At 40.6% G+C, this 17,132-nt stretch overlaps 1 protein-coding gene across 1 annotated transcript in view; it reads left to right on the top strand.

The window, feature by feature from the left end:
- LOC103602088 (potassium voltage-gated channel subfamily H member 1) overlaps positions 1–13,935 on the top strand; it is an 83,620-nt gene extending 69,685 nt beyond the window's left edge. The window contains exon 6 of the mRNA XM_008586512.1: positions 13,381–13,935. Coding sequence (XP_008584734.1) covers positions 13,381–13,935 — 555 coding nt within the window. The remainder of the gene's footprint in view (positions 1–13,380) is intronic.
- The last annotated feature ends 3,197 nt before the right edge of the window (positions 13,936–17,132 follow it).

The following is a 17,132-nucleotide window of genomic DNA, read 5'->3' as shown; positions in this document are numbered from 1 at the left end:
TTTCATCATGATGTCTAGCTGAGTTTTCTTGTATCTCATTCAGTTTCCTTAGAATTATCACTCGAAATTCCTTGTCAGTCATTTCAAGGGCTTCTTGTTCTATAGGATCTAGAGCTTGAGATTTATTATCTTTGTGTGGTATACTTTCTTGATTTTTCGTATTTCTGGTTTCTTTTCTTTGATGTTTATTCATTGTGGCAGGGGGTTTCACAGTCCACAGGTTTGACACTATTGCCTGACTAAAATGTTGCTGGGGTTGCCAATTTGGTATGGCTACCTCAGTGACTACTCAGTTGGTCACTATTCCCTTGTGTGTGTGGTTACCTTGGGTCTTGGGCCTCTCCAGGGAGCCACCTCTCTGGTCAGCTTGAACTGTGCCGGGCTGCTGGGTGACGGGGCAGTACTGCAGGGTGTCGCTCCTGCCGCTGGTGGTTCCCCCGCTGCTTCTGCTGCTGCCACTCATGCTGCTGCCGCTGGCACCACTGCCGTTGGCTCCGCTGCCACCGCTTCCCCCGCTCCCACCACTACCGCTGGTGCCACTTCTCCCACTGCTGCCGCTGGTGCTGTTGCCGCTGCTGACTCTTCCGCTGCTGCCGCTGCCACCGGTTCCTCTGCTGCTGCCACTGCCTAAATCCTTACTCACACACCATCAGCAGCAGGACGATCAGCAGTGTGGCCACGAACATGAGCAGGGTTAGCCCGACATTCTGCCACATCTCGGAGCTGGACCCGCCAAAGTTTAGCTTAAGGAGAGAAAGCGGCACCTTGAGATTCCCAACTTGTGTACAATTCCAAGGGTCTGGCGGGGCCCTCTTGAGTTGGGAGATGAGGATCCAAGGACTCAGGGCTCTGAAGCTTTGAGTTTTGGAGTAGTTTCTGAGGCTGAGAAGTCCAAAGTCCATCTGGTGGTGGTGACAGTGACCCAGGGGTCTCACATTGCAAGATGGTGGAAGCAGCGAAAGCGCCCAGAACTAATTAAAGGCACTAATCCTCAGATTCAAGAAAGCCAACAAATTCTCTCACAAAGGTTCGGAGTGGGCTGAAGCAGGATCCAAACTCCCCGTGTGGCGACCACAGGCCCAGCGCTGCACGCTCAAAGAGTCAAATTCTAACATCTGTGACAAAATGATGAACCTGGAGGACATTATGCTAAGTGAAATAAGTCAACACAGAAGGACAGATATTATATGATACTACTTATATGAAGAGTCTGAAATAGTCAAACTCATGAAGCAGAGTGTAGAATGGTGGTTGCCAGAGGCTGGGGGAGGGGGAAACAGGAAGGTATTAGTCAAAGGATGCAAAGTTTCAGTTATACAAGGTGAGTAACTCTGAGAGATCTACTATGTAGCATAGTGCCTATAGTTAACAATATTGTATTGTATAATTAAAATTTGGTAAAAGTGTAGGACTTATGTTACAAGTGCTTATCACACCCACAACTAATAATAAACAAGATGGTGGGAGGAAACTTTTGGAGGTGACAGACAAATTTTGGCATAGATTGTAGTGGTGGTTTCATGGGGATGTACTTGCCTTCAAATTCATAACATTGCAAACATTAAATATATACAGCATTTAAATGTCAGTCATAGCTCAATAAAGTAGTTTTAAAAAAGAATTACATAATTATTTGGATCTTCTCTTCTAGCCTCTTCTTTGGCTTAATTTGTTCATCTAGTCCTTCCTTTATTCAAGTGGTTTTTGTTAAACACTTACTGTGTGCCAGACACTGTGCTAAGGACTAAGTTTATAGTGGTGATGAGAGAGATAAGCACCCTGCCCTCATGAGTCTTATGATCTAGTGAGAGAGTTATCTATAAACATGTACGTGTGATATTACAATTCCTGATTAGTGCAATAAAAAGAATGAACCTGGTGACAAATATAAAGTAATAGAGGAAGGGAGGTGGTGGAGAATGTTTCAGATAGGGGGTCAGAGAAGACCTGTATGAGGAGATGACACTGATGCTGAGACTATAAAAGTTTGAGAAGAACCCATCTGTGTGGAGAGTAGGAGAAGAGCACTCTGATCTTCAACACTGTTTCAGATAGGGGGTCAGAGAAGACCTGTATGAGGAGATGACACTGATGCTGAGACTAAAAGTTTGAGAAGAACCCATCTGTGTGGAGAGTAGGAGAAGAGCACTCTGATCTTCAACATAGGAAGAGTTGATGTCTTTGCAGAAAGCCAGTGGATAGAGTGTAGTTGGTGAGTGGGTGAAGGGCCCAGGTGAAGTTGGAAAGATAGGCAGTGGCTTGTAGGTCACAGCAAGAGTAGATCTTGTTTGAAGTTTGATGTAAAAAGCTGGAGGATTTTCGAGAATGGCAAAAGCGCTTTTCATGTGATGTCACCACCACTCCATACCCATGATAACCCAGTAATTCGTTAACCAATTAATGGAATAATCATTTCATCCAATCACTTCCTAAGAGCCCCACCTTTCAACGATATGACGTTGAGGGATCAATCTTCCACATGAGCTTTGGAGGGGACAAACATTCAACCCATATCACTATCATTCAGGAGTTTTATAGAAAAATAGTAGTTTATCAAGGGTGAGTATGCAATATAAGAAAGGCATTGAATTAGGAATTTGTACTTGGACTTAAGGTCCTGTTTCGTCATCTGCAGTGTGACTGTGTGCAAATCATTTACCTTCTGGGTCTATTGTCCCAATTTGTAAAATAAGCAAAATACCAGCCTTCCCATCTCATGAGGTTGCATGAAATGTAATGATGTATGTCAGTGTGCTATGAAAGGCATTTCAGGCTGTACAGATGGATTAATGAAAATACTTGGAGGCTTGGAGCTGGCAGCCTGGCTTCTTCTTCCAGCATCTCTGCTTACTCACCCCTTGCATGACTCAGGGTGAGTCACTTCACCTCGATTATACTGAGCCTCCATTTTCCCATCTGTAGAACTCCCTCACAGGGTGATTATAAGGATTCAAAAATACAATAGAGGACTTTGGAAGTAAAAGTGCTGGAGAAATGTGATAGATTAGTCAGTCTGATATACTTATTCTTCATTGAGGGGAAAAAACCTAATTCTATTTTCCTTCCAGAATCAGTATTAAAGATGAGCATTCTTTGGCCCCATTAAGTAATGGTCTGAAATGAGTACTTTCTGTGGGCAGAGCTTGGTACCGGATGTTGTAGGGGGAGGGATAGGGAGAGTGTGAAGTAGCGACATTACACAAGGTAAAGTAGCATCTGCCTCTGGGGAACTCCAAATCTGACTGGAGGAATAGGGCAGGAACAAGCCCACTCTTAGGAAGTTCATTCTAGAAGTTGGCTAGCTCTCTGCCTCTGGTAGTTTCTATTGTACAAGACTAGTCAAAGGAAGAAACTAGAAGGGCTCATACTGATAAGGGCAGGAAAGGACTGGGGGAGAGTGCTGACTGTGCTGTGGTCACCAGGACCGCTAGACCAGGTCATTCTCCCAGAGCACCCTGTAACTACATCTGGCGAAGCTCAGTTTCTCTTTAAAACTTTTGAAGCATCAGCGAGCACTAACATAAGGTATGCCCCTATGGCTGGACAAGATCTGTATCCCATCTGTTTTGACTCTATACCCACAAGCTCCTGCCCTTTGGATGATGCTAACCCCTTTCCAGATAGGGATATACTGAATGACCTTGAAAGCTTTTTCTCCTGAGGGTGGTGGTTGTGGAGCTCATAAGGGTGATACTGTTACTTGTCTTCCTAGTCTGAATCCATTCCCACACACACTTCTGAGGAGGAAGGTGGTCAATCTCACGGGAATCTTTCTGATTTATATGAATAATTAGTCATTTGTCACTGTACTCTAAAAAGCATATTGGAGCCAGATAATTAACTGGATACAAAATAGTCTTTTGGTTAGGGAATTAAGGATATTGATTTTTGGTAATAAAGAATTCGCTCCACAGAATTTCCATCTTCTATTTTCCATAGTGTTGTGAAAACTGCTAAAAAGTTCATATCAGAGTGAAATATATAGGATCTGAAGTCAGAACATAAAACCTGGGTCGTATGGGAATCATTTGTAGCCTATTACATGAAGACTTGGAAAGAGAATGTCACATTTATCCCGATCTAATGTCCTAGTATTAAAATCTACTTCTAAAATGCCAAAACCTGTGGTTTAAATGTAAAAGTTTGCATCACAGAGATGAGGAGAGAAGCTGAATGCAAGTGCCCATCAACCCTCATTCTCTAGCCTAGTGCCTCTGTAAATTCCTGTTTGAATACATGTTGTAGGAACTACCAGCAGGAGGAGAGTCTGTGGTCGGCCTGGCATTCTGGGGAGTTATGAAGACACTATTAACTCAGGCCTCATTCAGGCAGGGCCTAATAGTGTCCTGGAAACAGTGAGAATGGGAAATCTATTTAGAAATAATTATGGATTATATCAAACTGTCACAGGAACAGCCATTTTTCTCTGAAAGGGCATTTCCTCCTCAGGTTTTGTTATCAACAACTATGAGTTCTAGGTGACTTTGGTTTGCAATCAGCAGGTGGCTGCTTAAGGAGGAATTCTTTAGAGTTCTTGCTGAATAGTCTTGCCAGCCAGACTGTATCTGCAAATATACAATAAGCCCCTAAATAATTCACTTCCCCTTCCCCCCTGCCTTTCCCTTAGTTGAATGCTTAGGATCCCTTCTTCAAAATACTTTTAATTCATCTACATTCAGTTGATTTTTAAAAATCAAACTACTTATTTTGAGATAACTATAGATTTACATGGAGTTGTAAGAAACGATACAAAGTAATCCCATGTGCCCTTTACCCAGCATCCCCTGATGATAACTTCCTGTAAAACTATAGTACAAATCACAACTGGGATATTGACATTGATGCAGTCAAGGTACAGAACATATTCGTCACTATAAGAATACCTCATGTTGCCTTTTAATGGCCACACCCACTTCATTACTGCCTCATCCCCTCCTTAAGCATGGCAACCACTAATTTGTTCTTTTTCTGTAATTTTGTCATTTCGAGAATGTCATATAAATGGAATCATAAGTATGTAATCTTTGGGGATTTTTTTTTAATCTCTGGAGATTCACCCCAGGTTGTTGCATGTATCAATAGTTTATATCTTTTTATTGCTGAGTAGTGTCCTGTGATATTTGTCAGTACCCAAATGGAGTCACTTATGTCAAAACTGAACTAAATGGAGCCAAGAGGTCATGAAGGAAGGGCCCTCATGCATATTTGCCTTATAACAAGAACTATCACAAAAGACTCTGCCAGTCCTAACCAAAACCTTGTAAGTAGCCTTGCTAAACCATAACTTTTGAGCCAAGGCTCTTTCTATGCAGACAAATTCCTGTTTGAATACATGTTGTAGGAACTACCAGCAGGAGGAGAGTCTGTGGTCGGCCTGGCATTCTGGGGAGTTATGAAGACACTATTAACTCAGGCCTCATTCAGGCAGGGCCTAATAGTGTCCTGGAAACAGTGAGAATGGGAAATCTATTTAGAAATAATTATGGATTATATCAAACTGTCACAGGAACAGCCATTTTTCTCTGAAAGGGCATTTCCTCCTCAGGTTTTGTTATCAACAACTATGAGTTCTAGGTGACTTTGGTTTGCAATCAGCAGGTGGCTGCTTAAGGAGGAATTCTTTAGAGTTCTTGCTGAATAGTCTTGCCAGCCAGACTGTATCTGCAAATATACAATAAGCCCCTAAATAATTCACTTCCCCTTCCCCCCTGCCTTTCCCTTAGTTGAATGCTTAGGATCCCTTCTTCAAAATACTTTTAATTCATCTACATTCAGTTGATTTTTAAAAATCAAACTACTTATTTTGAGATAACTATAGATTTACATGGAGTTGTAAGAAACGATACAAAGTAATCCCATGTGCCCTTTACCCAGCATCCCCTGATGATAACTTCCTGTAAAACTATAGTACAAATCACAACTGGGATATTGACATTGATGCAGTCAAGGTACAGAACATATTCGTCACTATAAGAATACCTCATGTTGCCTTTTAATGGCCACACCCACTTCATTACTGCCTCATCCCCTCCTTAAGCATGGCAACCACTAATTTGTTCTTTTTCTGTAATTTTGTCATTTCGAGAATGTCATATAAATGGAATCATAAGTATGTAATCTTTGGGGATTTTTTTTTAATCTCTGGAGATTCACCCCAGGTTGTTGCATGTATCAATAGTTTATATCTTTTTATTGCTGAGTAGTGTCCTGTGATATTTGTCAGTACCCAAATGGAGTATTGAGATATAATTGATTGATATACTAACCCCCTCCCCCCAAAAAAACTCCAGCACGTGTTTAATGTGTATAATTTGAACCACTTCAGTTTTCTTATCCAAAATTGTTTTAGTCATTCTGGTTCCCTTGCCTTTCCGTATAAATTTTAGAATAATTTTGTGCACGTCTTCAAAACCTCTTGTTGGCATTTTGATAGAAATTGTGCTAAACTTGTATATCAGTTAGGAGAGAATGGACATCTTACTATGTTGAGTCTTCTAATTTATGAACACAGTGTGTTTCTCCATTTCTTTGATCTCTTTCATCAACGTTTTGTTGTTTTCAGCATTTAGTCCTGTACATGTTTTGTTTTATTTACACTCAAGTATTTTTTTGCTGATTATAAATGGTACTGCATAATTTTGGTCTTTGTTTCTATTATACAGAAATGATTTTTGTATGTTTATCTTGTATCATATGACCTTGCTGAACTCACTTATTAATTCCAGAAATTTTTCTGTAGATTCTTTAGGGTGTTCTATGTAGACCAGTATGTCATTTGCAAATAGGGATAGTTTTATTACTTCCTTTCTGATCTGGATGCCTTCTTTTTCTTTTTTTGCTTTATTGCAGTGGCGGTACTGTGCTGAAAAAGAGTGGTAAGAGCTGGTATTGCCTTGTTCCTCATCTTAGGGAAAAAGTATTCAGACTTTCACCATTAAATATGTTAGCTGTAGGTTTTTTGTACAGATGCTCTTTATCAAGTTTAGGAAGTTCCCCTCTATTCCTTTTTTTTCTGAGAGTTTTTATCATGAATGAGTATTGAATTTTGTCCAATGCCTTTCGATTGATTTTGGAATATTGAACTAGCTTTGCAAGCCTAGAATACACTCCACTTGGCCATTCTTTTTCATATATTGCTGAATTCTATTTGCTACTATTTGTTAAGGATTTTTGCATCTATGTTTATGAGGGATGTTAGTCTATTTTTTTTTTTTTGGTACTGTCTTTAAATGGTTTTGGAATCAAGGTAGTAGTAGTTTCAAAAAAATAAGTTTAGGGCCGGCCCCGTGGCTCACTGCTACAGTGCGCCGCTTGGGAGTGTGGCGGCGCTCCCGCCGAGGGTTCGGATCCCACATACAGACCAGTTCCTGCTCACTGGCTGAGCGAGGTGCGGGCGCAACACCGAGGGTTGCGATCCCATTGCCGGTCCGGTCTGCTACAGGCGCGACACTGAGGGTTGCGATCCGTTGCCGGACACAAAAAAAGACAAAAAAGGAAAAAAAAAATAATAAGTTTAGAAGTGTCCCCTCTGCTTCTATTTTCTGGAGGAAATTGTGTAGAATTGCTGTTAGTTCTTCTTTAAATTTTGGCACCATTATCCATTAAAATCATCTGAGCCTGGAGATTTCTTTCTTTGGGAGTTTTAAAATTATGAATGATTTCCTGAATAATTATACGGCTATGAGTTCTGGAAGTTTTTTTTTTTTTTTTTTTTTGAGGTCCATTTTATGTAAGTAGTCAAATTTATGTGTGTAGAGTTATATTTAGCATTCCCTTATCTTTTTGATATCCTCAGGGGTTATAGTGATATCTCACTTCATTCCTTTTAAATTTTACGATGGACACATAATAGTTGTACATATTTATGGGGTACATTGTGATTTCTCAATATATGTGTACATTGCTTAATGATCAAATAATGGTAATTAGCATATCCACCATCTTAAACATTTATCATTTCTTTGTAATGAGAACATTCAAAAACCACTCTTCTAGCTATTTTGAAACATACAATATAGTTAACTCTAGTCATCCTAGTATGCAATAGAACACCAGAACTTATTCCTCCTAACTATAGCTTTGCACCCATTGACTCAATCTCTCACCATCTCCCTTCTCCCCTCCCCTCTCCATCCTCTGGTAACTACTATTCTGTTCTCTACTTCCTTGAGAACAACTTTTTAGATTCCACCTATGAGTGAAATCATGCAGTATTTGTCTTCCTGTGCCTGGCTTATTTCACCTAACATGATATCCTCCAGGTTCGTCCATGTTGCTCTGAGTGACAATTTCATTCTTTTTTTATGACTAAATAGTATTCCATGTGTGTATATACCACATTTTCTTCATCCTTTCATTCACTGATGGACACTTAAATTGATTCCATATCTTGGCTATTGTGAATAGTGCAACAATAAACATACAATACAGACATTTTTAAACATACTGATTTCATTTCCTTTGGATATATACCCAGTAGTGGGATTGCTGGATCATATGTTAGTTCTATTTTGAATTTTTTTGAGGAACCTCCATTCTGTTTTGCATAGTGGCTGTACTAATATACATTCCCACCAGCAGTGTGTAAGTGTTCCTTTTCTCCACATCCTCACCAACACTTCTATCTTTTGTTTTTTTAACAGTGGTCATTCTGACTGGAATGATCTAGCTCATGGTAGTTTTGATTTACATTTCCCTGATGATTAGTGATTTTGAACATTTATTCATATATCTGTTGGCCATTTATATATATATATATATATTTATAAAATATATATATATATATATATATTTTTTTTTTAGAAATGTCTATTGGTAATTTGTGTCTTCTCTCTTTTTCTTTTTCAGCATTGCTATAGGTTTGGTGACTTTTTAAATTTTTATTTTATTGCTCTTTTCAAGGATCACTAATATTCTCTCTTGTCTTTGTGTTTTCAATTTCATTTATTTCTGCGCTTATCTTTATTATTTCTTTCCTTCTGCTTGCTTTAGTTTTATTTCACCCACTTTTTGTAGCTTCCGGAGGTGGGAACTTAGATGGTCGATTTGAGACTTTTCTCTTTTTTTAGGTAATCATTTAGTGCTATACAGTTCCCTTTCAGTACTGTTTTAGCAGGGTCCCACAAATTTTGATATGTTTTATTTTCATTTTTATTGAGTTCAATATATTTTTATTTTCCCTTGACACTTCCTCTTTGGCCCATGGATTATTTAAAAGTGTGTTGTTTAGTTTCCAAGTGTTTTTATATTTTCCTGTTATCTTTCTGTATTGATTTCTAATTTGATTCCATTGTAGTTGGAGAACATACTCCATATGACTTTAATTCTGTTAAATTTGTTAATATTTGTTTCATGGACTAGCATATGGTCTGTCCTGAATAATGTTCCATGTGCACTTGAAAAGACTGTATATTCTGCTCCTGTTGGGAGAATGTTACATAAATGTTGAATAAATCCTGTTTGTTGATGGTATTGTTGAGTTATTCCATATCCTTGCTCACTTTCTATCTAGTTGTTCTATCAGCTTGTTGAGAGAGGTGTATTGTGGTTCTGTTTCTTCTTTCAGTGGTATCAGTTTTTGCTTCACATACTTTGTAGTTCTTATGTTTGATACTTACACATTAGGATTGCTCTGTCTTCTTAGTGACCCTTTTACCATTTTGTAATGTGCCTTTCTGTCATCTCTGTTTATTGGGAAAATAGAATAATTTAATCAGGCCCCCTCGCCTCAGGTCCAGTTGGGGGTGGTGTAGCACATTCTTTGTAAGCAAATCGTGTGTGTGTGGGTGGAGTTAGTGCGCACGCGTGGTGCCACAACCTGGCTGGTGTTTACTGCCTCGGGTGTCTGCTGCATGCAGCCATGTTCTTGAACCTAAGGCTCCAAGGTCCTTTTTGCCAGTTACCTATCTCATAGACCTGCGTATGAAGGGTCTGGGGACCCAGCCTGGCATGTGAAGGGTTTGTGACCCAGTCTGAACAATGGGCTTGAGGGGTCTGTGAGCTCCAGACCCAGCCCGAGCTTGACAATTGGCCCATTCGGCAGGATGATGGGCAGGTAAAAGAGCCTGACACTGTTGTTCAGATAATTTCTATTATAGAACAACAATTATAGGATAACTTCTATTCTTCTACCTTCAAGTTCACTGATTCTTTCCTCTGTCCCCTCCATTCTGCTGTTGAACCCTTTCATTGGATTTTTTTTATATTGGTGTATTGTATTTTTTGGTTCTTAAATTTCCATTTGGTTCTTCATATCTTCTCTTTTTTTGCTGAGACTTTCTCTTTTCTGAGACTTTCTATTTTTTCATCTGTTTCAAACATGCACGTAATTGCTTGTTAAAGCATTTTTATGATGGCAGTTTAAAAATCTTTGTCAGATATTTCCTATATCTTTATCATCTTGGTGTTGACATCTGTTGATTATCTGTTTTTCATTCAGTTTCACATTTTCCCAGTTCTTGTTAGAATGAGCAAGTTTTGATTGAAACCTGGCCATTGGGCATCTGAGGTATTATAAGACCCTGGGTCTTCTTTAAAGCTTTTGTTTTAGGTGACTTCCTTTAATACATATTTAAATGAGGGTAGGCATCCCTTCATTTCTGCCAGGTCCAGGTAAAAGTACAGATTTAGTACTCAGCCTCCACTGACACCTGAGGGGATGTTGCTTCTTATTACTACTGGGTGGGGGTGGTAGTTTCCGCTTCCCGTTAAGCTTACATTGATAATTCTCTGGGTTGTGCGGGGTTGGGGGTGGCCTCATTACTGCTGGGCAGTGTTGAAAATCCTAACTCTCCACTAGGTCTCATCTGACCATCCCAGTGGGGAGAGGGAACAGTGCCTCATTACTGCCGGTGGAGATGGAAGTCCAGGCTTCGGATGGAAGTCCAGGATTCCTGCTGGGCCTTATTTTGTACACCTCAGTAGAGGAGGAGAGGGAGATTGAGTGCTTCATTATAGCTTTGAGGAGGGGAAAGCTTAGGCTTCCTAGTCAGCCTTTGCTAAGATGGAAGTCCAGGCTTCCTGCTGGGCCTTATTTTGTACACCTCAGTAGAGGAGGAGAGGGAGGTTGAGTGCTTCATTATAGCTTTGAGGAGGGGAAAGCTTAGGCTTCCTAGTCAGCCTTTGCTAGCTTTGGTGGGAGTGGGGGCCACAACTTTTTCTGTGGTGTGTGGCTATAGTAGAGTGGTTATTATCTAAAGGTTTTTTGTGTTTTGATGCTGCCCATTTCCTAGTCCTTTGAATGGGCTTTTGTTGGGACTTTTTTTGTCTGCTCTCCTTGGTGTTTCCAGGTTGCCGGCTAGATTCTTCAGCTCCAAGGAGGCAAAAAGAAAATCTAGGGAACTCACCACTGTGTCATTCCTACCAGTTTGCTTTTTCTCCACCTTTCAAATTCTGCTTACATTTGTTTTATATATAATGTCCAGGGCTTTTAGTTGTACTTAGACAGAGGAATAGGGAAAAGTATGTCTACTCTATCTTTCCGGAAGCAGAAGTCCTATTTAATTGGTTTCATTTGCTTTATTCTTTATTCCAATCTTCTTTTCTGCCTGAGGTCTCAGGGCCCAAGCTTCATTAATCACACTCATGTAAGTTCCTTTTCATGGGGAAAGAAATTAAAATCTCAAGCCTAGAAGAGCTCTGTGCATTAGTGGGAGTGGTGGAAAGAGTTTCTCTACCCAAAGATGCACACTGGGCACTCTGGATTTTTAGCTTTCTTTTACCCTCTTTTGAGGTCCAGAGCCAACCATAGGGGAAACAGGGATATTTAGCTCATTTTATATTCACTAACGGGTCTTCAACCTCCAGAGGTTTAAAAAAAAAAGTTCCCATGACACAAGAAGAGGTTTCACCCAGACATTTACAAGAATCTATAAGTGGCATAGAGGAAGAGCTGGGGAGTCACTTCCAGCTTGGCCTATTCTCAGAAGGCTCAGATTTTTGCCTTTGACTGTTGAGGGTGAAACTCATCCATAATACTCTCTGGGATCCAGTCTTCTCTGTACTTCTTCCTGCACTGAGTCTGCTTCCTTAAAAGCCTAAGTTACCCAGGGAAATGTAACCTTGATGTGACACAGTATGTGTTTTGAATCCAGGAGACCTAGTTTGGGATCCAGGCTCCATCCATCTCTTGCTAACTGTGTGACCTTGGAGTTCATTTATTCACTCAAATATAGCCCTGTAGTACCTTCTCTGGGCTAGCCACCATTCTGGGCTCTTGGAATACAGTAGTGTACATTCTTCATTGCTCTCTTTTCTCAGCACCACTCTCTCCCAAGTGAGCCACGGGCCGGCACTCTGATTGCTCTCTTTTCTTCTCTTTCTCGCTATTGGCAAGTCCAGCAGGCTTTACTTAAAAAATATATCCAAAATTGGACTGCTTTTCTCCATCACCCCATCTTCTCCCTAGGCTGTTATGACAAGTACCCTGATACTGTTCTTTCCTCGAATACTTTGCCCCAATTCATTATCTATGTAGCAGCCAGGGTGATCTTTTAAAACACATGCCACAGATTATTATTCCCTTATGTAAAACACTCCAGTTACACCCAGTCATACTGAGAATAAAATCCACCACCTCCCCATGGTCCGGTAGGTCCTGTGTGGTCTGGTTTCTGATTTCCTCTCTGAGCTCCTCTAGCACCCCACCTCCTACCCCAACCCTCCCTTCAGTATCCACACTGGACTTTTTTCTTTTCCTGAAAATGACAGGTTTGTTCCACCCTGGGGTCATTAAACCGGTTATGCCCTCTGCCTAGGATAATTTTTCCATATAAATTGAATGCTGGTTCTTTGTTGTTGTTCAGGTTTCAATTCAAATACTCTCCTTCCCTTACTGCTCAAGTCACATTCTATCAAATCATTTTTTTTCTCTACCCCCACCTCAGTTTTAGCTCTTATTATAATTTGAAATAATCTTGATTTGTTTACTAGACTGAGCTCCATGAGAGCAGGCATTATCCTTCCTTCATTGCTGTATATCCAGTGTCTACAACAGTTCCTGGCACAGAGCAATAAATATTTGTTGAATAAAGTTACTTAATTCTTTTAAGCCTCAGTTTCTCACCAGTCACATAGAATAATAATTGGCTAAAAAAACGAGGTTGAATTTAGAATTATGTGTGATAATAAATGCATGTGAAGTGTTTAGTACACTGTTTGGCTCACAGTAAGCCAAATAATAGTCTGTCTTTATTTCAATATGATTTTTTCTGTTATAACATTCAATTCCATTCTCCCATAGTCTTATAGTACCCGTTATTGTACCTAATGATATATCCGGAGTATCATGAACATTTGTCAGTGACAGATGCAAACTGGTTAGATGATTGCATGCAATTAAGTCCTAACTTAGTTCTCTCTTGTCCTTGTTTTTCTACACAGGTTCTGCAGCTAGGCTCAGACATCCTTCCCCAATATAAACAAGAGGCACCAAAGACTCCTCCTCACATCATCCTACATTACTGTGTTTTTAAGACCACATGGGATTGGATCATCTTAATCTTGACTTTCTACACAGCCATCTTGGTCCCTTACAATGTCTCCTTTAAAACCAGGCAGAACAACGTGGCCTGGCTGGTTGTGGATAGCATCGTGGATGTCATCTTTTTGGTGGACATTGTGCTGAATTTCCATACCACCTTTGTTGGACCAGCGGGGGAGGTGATTTCTGACCCCAAACTCATCCGTATGAACTACTTGAAGACATGGTTTGTGATTGACCTTCTGTCCTGTTTGCCATATGATGTCATCAACGCTTTTGAGAACGTGGATGAGGTTAGTGCCTTTATGGGTGATCCAGGGAAGATTGGTTTTGCTGATCAGATTCCACCACCACTGGAGGGGAGAGAGAGTCAGGTACATCCCTCAAATCTCAGAACTTGTTGTCATGTCTTTAAAGCTGAATTAAATGTGGGTGGTCAAAAGAAAAGTAATTAAATGGGTGGGAACTAGCATGACTAATGTCCAGAACAGAGGGAGCATGCTTGATAGATACCCTTGCCTGCTGTGTCTGTCCTTTTGAGGTTTGGAGGCCCTGCATGTCAGTGAATGGGTGTGAAAGAGACCAAAGACTTACTCTTAGTCCATGTGGAGTGCAAGTCACTGGCTCATGGGTGATGGGACTGCAAGAGCAGGCATGCATGGCCACTGCACTGGTAAATCTTCCAGTTGGTATTCAATTGATGAATGTCTACCTATTGATTATTCTAATTATGGGGACTTTTCTTTCATCTGCTGCTGACCTTTGGCTGTTTCATAGCCAATTAACTCCTAATAGCAGGGATACTATTTTCCTTCAGGTTTGCTTTTTTTCTTTTTGGTAAATGTTGGAATGAGTTATTTCTTTGCTAAAATGAGTTTGAAGATGACCTTTTGCTGAGGTAGTCAAGCACCGGCTTGTGGTTAAGAGGTGTATTGTTGTTTTTGAATTGTGCCGCTCTTGGATTGTTAGTTCTGCAGGCAATGGAAGGAATTCAAAGAAGGTAAATGCCCTTTCGGTGTATTGGAATTAGGACAAGCTCAACCGGTCAGTGTCTGAATGAGTGCCCAGGACAGTTGCAGCAGGAAGGGGCCACTGGGATAGTTAAAGTGATTTTCTCCTTTGAAAAAGCAAGAATGTCAAATCATTGCAAAGAAAAATGTCAGATTCTTACCTAGTTTGTGTTCTTTGGGAATTGTTCTTCCTTTTTCCTACTTCTAGTTGTCACTACAGATGGTTTAAGACAATACAATTCATTTGTAAGTCTTCAGCCTCATTAAGCAATGGACCCTTATTGCCTCAGATTACAGAGGATCCCAAGGTCTCAGACTAGCTGGGTTGTTAGCTGGGTGGGTAGTCTAGGAAGTCACCTGAAGGCCAAGTTGAGGCAAGACACTTCTAAGGACTAAAGGGCTCATGGGACTCAGCCTTGCAATAGTTGGAAGGAACATCCTGCTCCCTACTAGGATATTATGACCTGGCTAATGATTGTATGTCTTACTAGTGGCATAATGATGCCTCTCTGCCTTCCTTAACAGCAGTGGGCAAGGACACCAGCCCTTTCTCTGGGAGAACCGAACTACCTACTACTTCTTTCTCCGATGAAGAATAGCTCTTCCTACAAAATGCTGCCAAGTATTGAGCTAGAAGGAGAGAGCTGGATGCTCAGATACTCTATATTCAGAAACACCCCTGCTTCTATCTGTGTGGTGTGTTTCAATATACTTTAATATCCCAAGGACTAATTCTCTGGGTGGCTTGTATGGATTTTGTAGGGGAATTAAATGAGTCAAGACTGATCATTTACAAGAGCAGAATCATCCCTAAAGCAAATGTTGGGATTCATAAATGTGAATTTTAGTGCATGTTGGGAACGATATTTTTCTCTGTGAGCACATTTCTAGAAAATTTTATGTTAGTTAGTGAGGAAAATATGATCATTTTGGCTTAGGTAATTCAAATGAATTATCTCAATCTAAAAAAAACTTCTTATACACATATGGGAAATGAAATTTAACTTTAAAAAACCACTTAGGTTTTTAAAATAAACCATTTACTATTTATAGCAATGGCACTGAAATTTCGCAAATAGAACAGTTCTTTAGCTTCCACGGGTTCTTATTAAAAACTGGCACAGCTATAAAAACATATGTAAATGTGCTAAGATTACCTGGTAGGTTAACAGAGTCGAGAGCTTCTCCCCAGGGAGTGTGTATGTTGAGTTGGAGTTCCTTTGCCATTAACTGTGAGTACCCTTGTTGGTGGTTTCTGATTTTTAGATTTATAAAATAGATTGGTAATAGGAAAAATGTAGTTATCTGTGGCTTTCTAGTTGGTAAAGGGTTCAAAGCTCTTACTACCACCTCCTGATCATAAATAATAGTATAAATATTAAGGAGTTACAGCTATGATTTGCTTCTGTAAAGACTTGATTTTATATTTGGTAATTTCTTTTAAAACTTTGGCTGACACCTGAAATAATGCCTTATCATAATAATTGTGGTGGTGTGGAGAGAGATCAGTGAGAGGAAACTGAAGATTTGGCTTCTAGTCTTCTAGGTTTCACTTATTAGGATGGCTGGGAACCTTGTGTATGTCATTTAGCCTTTCTAGATCTACACCTTGGGGATAATGCTTCTTCACTTGCCTGAAGGCATGGAGTTTGGGCAGTGAATTATTTAAGATCCTTGCCATCTCCAAGGGCTAAAGTCTGGTGAGTTCTAAATTTCATCTGCATTAGTTTCATCTCCAGAAGCTGACTGTAAAAGAGGCCTAGCACCCCTACCTCCTATCTGGGGTTGGGGTGGGAGGAAGATGAGGTGGGAGGGGACACTTAGCATGTAATAAGTACACCCACTGGAGGTTAGAGTTGGACGGGACCTTGGAGGTCTTTTTGTTCAACCTTTGTTACTCACAAATAAGAAAACGGACTTAGAGGGGGATGACTTACTCAAGATTGCATAGCAAATCATATGATCACAGTAATAATGAGTCCCCTTCTGACTCTTCTGTATTCTTTTTTTTTTTTTTTTCCTTTTTGTCTTTATTCGTGACCGATAACGGGATCGCAACCCTCGGTTTTGCTCCCGTACTGTGACCGGCAATGGGATCGCAACCCTCGGTGTCGCGCCCGCACCGTGCTCAACCAGTGAGCGGACCGGTCTCTATATGGGATCCGAACCCTCGGCGGGAGCGCCGCCGCACTCTCAAGCGCCGCACTCTACTGAGTGCGCCACCGGGCCGGCCCTCTTCTGTATTCTTAATAGTGACACCTTTGATAAAATAGGAGCAGGACACTTATTAAGAACACATTTGAGTCACAACTGACCAGGAAGCTTCTAATATGTGGGGCTTATGCCTTGGCTTTGCTGAATGTGTTGGGGAAGTTGAGCACTGGATATGGTGAGGGTGGGTGTGGGTGGCCTCCTTTTCCCCAAGGCAGCTTTATTGGTGATGAGATGGGCAGTTTAAGATGATTGGCAATGGACAGATCTGGGAGTTTTCTAGGCACAGTTCTTTTGTGAAAAGGCACCTTTAAATTAGTGGGAATGAAGGGCTGGCAGTGGTTGGAAGAGGTTGGGGAGGTCATGAACCTGTCACACCTGGATTCATCTGGAGGGAAATCCCCTCTGTAGGAAAATTCTAATTAATGGCT

The sequence above is a fragment of the Galeopterus variegatus genome, unplaced genomic scaffold (genome assembly GCF_000696425.1).
Source record: "Galeopterus variegatus unplaced genomic scaffold, G_variegatus-3.0.2 Scaffold4009, whole genome shotgun sequence".
NCBI classification, from domain to species: Eukaryota; Metazoa; Chordata; class Mammalia; order Dermoptera; family Cynocephalidae; genus Galeopterus; species Galeopterus variegatus.
The sequence above is the reverse complement of the archived record's forward strand: the minus strand, read 5'-3'. Positions and strand labels throughout refer to the sequence as shown.